Source organism: Streptopelia decaocto (assembly GCF_964273445.1).
Source record: "Streptopelia decaocto genome assembly, chromosome: 21".
In the NCBI taxonomy this organism is placed as follows: Eukaryota; Metazoa; Chordata; class Aves; order Columbiformes; family Columbidae; genus Streptopelia; species Streptopelia decaocto.
The window spans coordinates 4631075-4637010 of NC_138676.1; the positions used below are offsets into that span (position 1 = coordinate 4631075).

The following is a 5936-nucleotide window of genomic DNA, read 5'->3' on the forward strand; positions in this document are numbered from 1 at the left end:
GGAGGGGGCGGGCGCTTCTGGAAGGTTCTGAGAGGCTATATAAAGGCTGCGGGGCGGGCGCGGAGCGTTCTCATTGAGCAGTGGCTGCTGCGGAGCTGATTCCCGTGTGCACGTCCCGGCTTGTCCGCGCCGCCCAGGTAACGGGCCTGGGGACGGGGTGGCCATCTGGGGGGGCGGGGGTGGGCTGCCGCACTGCGGGGAGCCGGGCAGGGTGGGAGGTGGGAGCGCTCTTGGGCTTTTCCCTTTCCCTGCGCTGGTTTTGCTGCTTTTTCCCTTAAGTCCGATCTAACGTTTTTTTTTTTTTTTTTCCGTTCCCTCTTGCTCCCGAAAGGATGGGGGGGGGCAGGAGGCCGAGCTCCCGTGTCCCCCCCGCGCCGGGCACGCCCGGGGGGGGTGCGTGGGAGGTGGAGCCGTGTCCGTGGGGAGCCCGGGCGTGCTGGGGCTTGTAGTTTAAAGGCGGGGGAGCAGCGGGGGCCGGCCGGGGGCGCTGCGTCTCGGCGGGTGCAGGGGGGGCCAGTGTCGCAGCGGGGCTGGGGCCGTGCCAGGACACATGGACTCCATGTCCCGGCGGCCATTTGTCCGCCTGTCATGTGATGCGGGCGGGGCGGAGCTTGGGGGGAGGCGGCGCCGCGGGCCACGTGACGTGTCACGTTATCGGTCCCGTTGGGCGCCACGTGGTGGCTTTAAACCCATTGATCTAAAGAGCAGTTGATTGTAAACCAATCACACATCTTAACTTAGGTTTTATTTTACACACGTTTATTTTTTTTTCTCAGACAAGATGTCGAAGGGACCAGCTGTCGGAATTGATCTCGGCACCACCTATTCCTGTGTCGGCGTGTTCCAGCACGGGAAGGTGGAAATCATTGCCAATGACCAGGGCAACCGGACCACCCCCAGCTACGTCGCCTTCACGGACACAGAGAGATTGATCGGTGATGCTGCCAAGAACCAAGTGGCCATGAATCCAACCAATACAGTTTTCGGTAAGAATGCAAGATTGATGTACTTAACATACAGAGAACTAGCATGGTAGTGGTAGCGTTCCTTGCTTATAAGAATAAGCGGCCAATAGTACAATTAAAGATTTTTCTTTGAAATTAAAACCTCGTAATTTGTCATTAATCTAAATAATGCAAGTGCGTTACTAATAGTTAAGCTGTTATTACATACTGGGGAATTATATGCCCTACAGGTACAGACCTGTCTTGCTGCAGGTTCTTGGCATTTAGCGTTAAGTGGCCCTGACTAAGTGTCTTGAACTTAGTCCTAGTCTTACAGTGGTTTATGGTACAGCGGCTGTAGCATTGCTGTGGTGGCTGCATATCTGAGAGAAAAAAGTATCACTACATGTAGCAAGATCTTGACGAGGTAGTGATAGTTCCACATTATTGCTTTTTAGGAACAACATCATGTTCCTTATTATGAAGAAACATATGTGATGTGGCCAACTCTTGTTTTCCAGATGCAAAACGGTTGATCGGGCGTAGGTTTGATGACTCTGTTGTCCAGTCTGACATGAAGCACTGGCCTTTCACCGTGGTGAACGATGCTGGCAGACCGAAGGTCCAGGTGGAGTACAAAGGCGAGACAAAGAGCTTCTACCCAGAAGAAATTTCTTCCATGGTTTTAACCAAAATGAAGGAAATCGCAGAAGCATACCTTGGGAAGGTGAGGTTTAGGATTTCAGTCAAATACAAAGAATAATTTCTTCGTGTGTGAGTACATAACATACATAACTCACCGTTTCGCTTGCTTTTTTCTTTGTAGACTGTTACTAATGCTGTAGTGACTGTACCAGCCTATTTCAACGACTCTCAGCGTCAGGCTACAAAAGATGCTGGAACCATTGCTGGGCTCAATGTTCTGCGAATTATCAACGAGCCGACAGCTGCTGCGATTGCCTATGGTCTGGACAAAAAGGTATGCTATGGAGTGACTACTGTGTCTGATGTCGAACCAGTCAATCTGCTGAACTAGCAGTAGAAAACAAATTGCTTTATGAAAATTGATCTTTTCTTCCAGGTCGGTGCTGAAAGGAACGTTCTTATTTTTGACCTTGGAGGTGGCACCTTTGATGTGTCTATCCTGACTATTGAAGATGGCATCTTTGAGGTGAAATCCACCGCAGGTGACACTCACTTGGGTGGAGAAGACTTTGACAACCGCATGGTCAACCACTTCATCGCTGAATTCAAGCGCAAGCACAAGAAGGACATCACTGAGAACAAGAGAGCTGTTCGTCGCCTCCGCACTGCCTGCGAGCGTGCCAAGCGTACTCTGTCCTCCAGCACGCAGGCCAGCATTGAAATTGATTCTCTCTATGAGGGGATCGACTTCTACACCTCCATTACCAGAGCTCGCTTTGAAGAGCTGAACGCCGACCTGTTCCGCGGCACCCTGGACCCCGTGGAGAAGGCCCTGCGGGATGCCAAGCTCGACAAGTCGCAGATCCACGACATCGTGCTGGTTGGTGGGTCTACTCGTATCCCAAAGATCCAGAAGCTTCTGCAGGATTTCTTCAATGGCAAAGAGCTGAACAAGAGCATTAATCCTGATGAAGCTGTGGCTTATGGTGCAGGTAAGGACAAAAATTCACATCACTACATGTTAGGGCTGAAGTTTCAACAGTACTGGTGTAGGCGGGCCCTGCATCTCCTACCTGAATCACTAAAGCTTTTCCAAGCTGTAAGCACTTTCCTCTGACTTGCAATGATGAATCAGGTTCCAAAGCCATTCGTAGTTTCCACCAGAAGTTACTGATGATGGCCAAAACCTTCCTTGGATGTCTGAGCGAGCATCAGTTTCACTGTAGCATGCCGTGTATTTGTTGCAGGGATTTTAATGTGTTCTTCTCTTCCTCCAGCTGTTCAGGCCGCTATTCTGTCTGGAGACAAGTCTGAAAACGTGCAGGATCTGCTGCTGTTGGATGTGACTCCCCTGTCTCTTGGTATTGAGACCGCTGGAGGCGTCATGACAGTCCTGATCAAGCGGAACACCACCATCCCCACCAAGCAGACCCAGACATTCACCACGTACTCGGACAACCAGCCTGGTGTGCTGATCCAGGTGGGTGGGCAGCACTGGGGTGAACTGATAATGCACTCAGATAATCATAGGACCCTGTCAACGCTTCCAGCGATAGTTGAAATGAATCTCTTAGGTCAGAGATGATGCTTGTAAATGCCTGGTTGCTGTGATGAAAGTGTTTCCAAAGCCATTCGTAGTTTCCACCAGAAGTCGAAAGACTTGTGTTGGTCCAAGTACCTTCCTTGGATGTCTGAGCGACCATGTCACTTCAGAACAACCCATTATAATTTAATAGTGTGTGGTCAGACTTATTACTTAATTAGCTGTTTTTTCTTTCTAGGTCTATGAAGGAGAACGTGCTATGACTAAGGACAACAACTTGCTGGGCAAGTTTGAGCTGACCGGTATCCCCCCTGCCCCCCGAGGTGTACCTCAGATTGAAGTAACCTTCGATATCGATGCCAACGGCATCCTCAATGTGTCTGCTGTGGATAAGAGCACTGGCAAGGAGAACAAGATCACAATTACAAACGACAAGGGTAAGAATCCCATGGTTTTGAGGGTGGGTGGGAGACTGGTAACCTGATCAAATGTGGGAGGTCATAATTGATTCTCCACTAAAAATGATGAGAAACAAAAGGGTGACCTGAAATGCTGCTGTTTCCTGCAGGCCGGCTGAGCAAGGAAGACATTGAGCGGATGGTTCAGGAAGCAGAGAAATACAAAGCAGAAGATGAGAAGCAGCGTGATAAAGTGTCTTCTAAGAACTCCCTGGAGTCCTATGCATTCAACATGAAAGCTACTGTTGAAGATGAGAAGCTCCAGGGCAAGATCTCTGATGAGGACAAGCAGAAAATCCTGGACAAATGCAATGAAATCATCAACTGGCTGGACAAGAATCAGGTATGTCAACGTTCCATGTTTGGTTGGTGTTTCCTTCTAGTGTCTGAGCTCCAAAGAAAACTCCAGAGGATGGAGGAAAACTACTGGTTGCTGTGATGAAAGTGTTTCCAAAGCCATTCGTAGTTTCCACCAGAAGTCGAAAGACTTGTGTTGGTCCAAGTACCTTCCTTGGATGTCTGAGCGACCACAGCTTGCAAGCATAGAGCTTTTTGATGCTTCTTAATTGAAGCAGGCTAGCTTGCAAGTATGATCTTAACTTAAATGAGGCCTTTGTTCCTCCAGGAGCAGTGTATGCTCCAAGAGTGATTGGGGTCCTAAATCAGGAGGTTGGTGGGGCTTAAATTGAAGGACCCAAGCCTTGTAGGCACATCTTGGTATATTGTGCCAGATAAAAACTCTAACTGAGCTGCTCTAAAAACAGATGTTAACACTAAGCCCAGACTCTGTAAGTTAACTTTTGGGTTGTATCCACTTACTGAGAGCAGCAGATCCTGAGATGTTTTTTTTTCTGTGTTTCAGACGGCTGAGAAGGAGGAGTTTGAGCACCAGCAGAAGGAGCTGGAGAAGGTGTGCAACCCCATCATCACCAAGCTGTACCAGAGCGCCGGAGGGATGCCTGGTGGGATGCCCGGCGGGATGCCTGGCGGCTTCCCTGGGGGTGGAGCCCCTCCCTCTGGTGGGGCGTCTTCTGGACCAACCATCGAGGAGGTGGATTAAAGCTGGGGCAGCGCATTCCACTAGCAGTTGGTGTTGGAGGACCCCTAGGTGGGGTTAGATTGAAGGACCCAAACCTGTAGGCACATCTGGGTATATTCTGCCAGATTAAAACTCCATAACTGAGCTGCTGTAAGGATAAATAAAAGAAAACAAAACATTTTCTGGGCATTTTAAATACTTGAACATGTGCACAGGAGGGGAGATGAATACCATTGCACTTTACAGTACTGTAAAAAAGTGGAAATGCAATTCATGTCCTGAGGAATAAAAACTATTTAATGGGCATCACAATGTTTCTGTGTTCACTTCTTTATATGTACTGAACAGTGTGAAAAATGACCTTTGCTTACCAGATTTTCACTTCATATCGTAGCTGAGTATGATCTTGCCACATGCACTAACACAGGCTCCAAGTATAGGAGCCTCACAGGCCATTTCTGGTTATGAAACTGCTTCCCATAAAGTAAAAAACTAATTAAACCCTTGTTTCGAAGGTCAAGGCTGTTAGGAGTGCTTAACATAGGTTGAGCTTTGCTTTCAGTCCAAGATTGTAGAGCTGCGCACTCCAGAAAAATTTTCAGAGCTAGTTAACATGAATCAACAGTAAAGAATATATTTCAATCGCAAAAATACCAAATGTTTGAAAAAATGGACAATCAACTGCTTTGGGCCTTAGAGTGTTAATTGGCTCAAGGATCCCCTGCTTTGGGACAGGTAAGTTCAGAAGTGGTTCTTCATTTTAAAAAAGTCATTGCTGGGTGGGCAGCAGACCATCCTCCACAATAATATTTTGCTTATATATAGTGTTTTATTAAATATTTGTATATACATGAGGTGTTACACACACCAGCAGTGCTACTCAGTGACACCTGCCACAACAGAGTAGCAATTTTCATCAAGTTGTGACTCGAGGTCATAAAGCTCATCACAACTCCATTGCTTATTGTTTGGAGATGGATTAGTCAGAATAAGCCACAATTCAGTACTGATGATTTATCTAAGTGCTTCATGTGTTACAACACTGTTCTGTCTTCACAGAGTCACTTCTTTCTCAATGTTGGAGAAGACTTGAGAGGTTTTTAAACTTTATTTTAACAGCAGTGCTTAACTAAAGGGGAAAACCAATCCTCTGACAGTTTATCGCTCATTTTGCTGCCTCTGAAGTGCCAGTTCCCTGCGTTTCGGCTGCTGAAACACCAACAGGGAGTCTTTAAACTTCGCAATTCCATCACAGCAAAGCCCTCCAGTTCACATACAGGTATTGTGGGTCATTTTTGGGGTGAGCG

At 47.7% G+C, this 5936-nt stretch overlaps 1 protein-coding gene across 1 annotated transcript; it reads left to right on the forward strand.

The window, feature by feature from the left end:
* Positions 1–4935, forward strand: HSPA8 (heat shock protein family A (Hsp70) member 8). Its single transcript, XM_082070225.1, has 9 exons — positions 1–137; positions 777–986; positions 1466–1671; positions 1771–1923; positions 2026–2581; positions 2867–3069; positions 3371–3569; positions 3701–3933; positions 4453–4935. The coding sequence occupies exons 2-9, from the start codon at positions 782–784 to the stop codon at positions 4648–4650; spliced, it is 1953 nt and encodes a 650-aa protein (XP_081926351.1). The 5' UTR covers positions 1–137; positions 777–781; the 3' UTR covers positions 4651–4935.
* The last annotated feature ends 1001 nt before the right edge of the window (positions 4936–5936 follow it).

Coding starts and splice junctions, on each gene's coding strand:
- HSPA8 (XM_082070225.1), top strand. CDS start 782: ATGTCGAAGGGACCAGCTGTCGGAATTGATCTCGGCACCACCTATTCC. Junction 3,070..3,370: donor AGCCTGGTGTGCTGATCCAG/GTGGGTGGGCAG, acceptor TTTTCTTTCTAG/GTCTATGAAGGAGAACGTGC. Junction 3,570..3,700: donor CACAATTACAAACGACAAGG/GTAAGAATCCCA, acceptor TGTTTCCTGCAG/GCCGGCTGAGCAAGGAAGAC.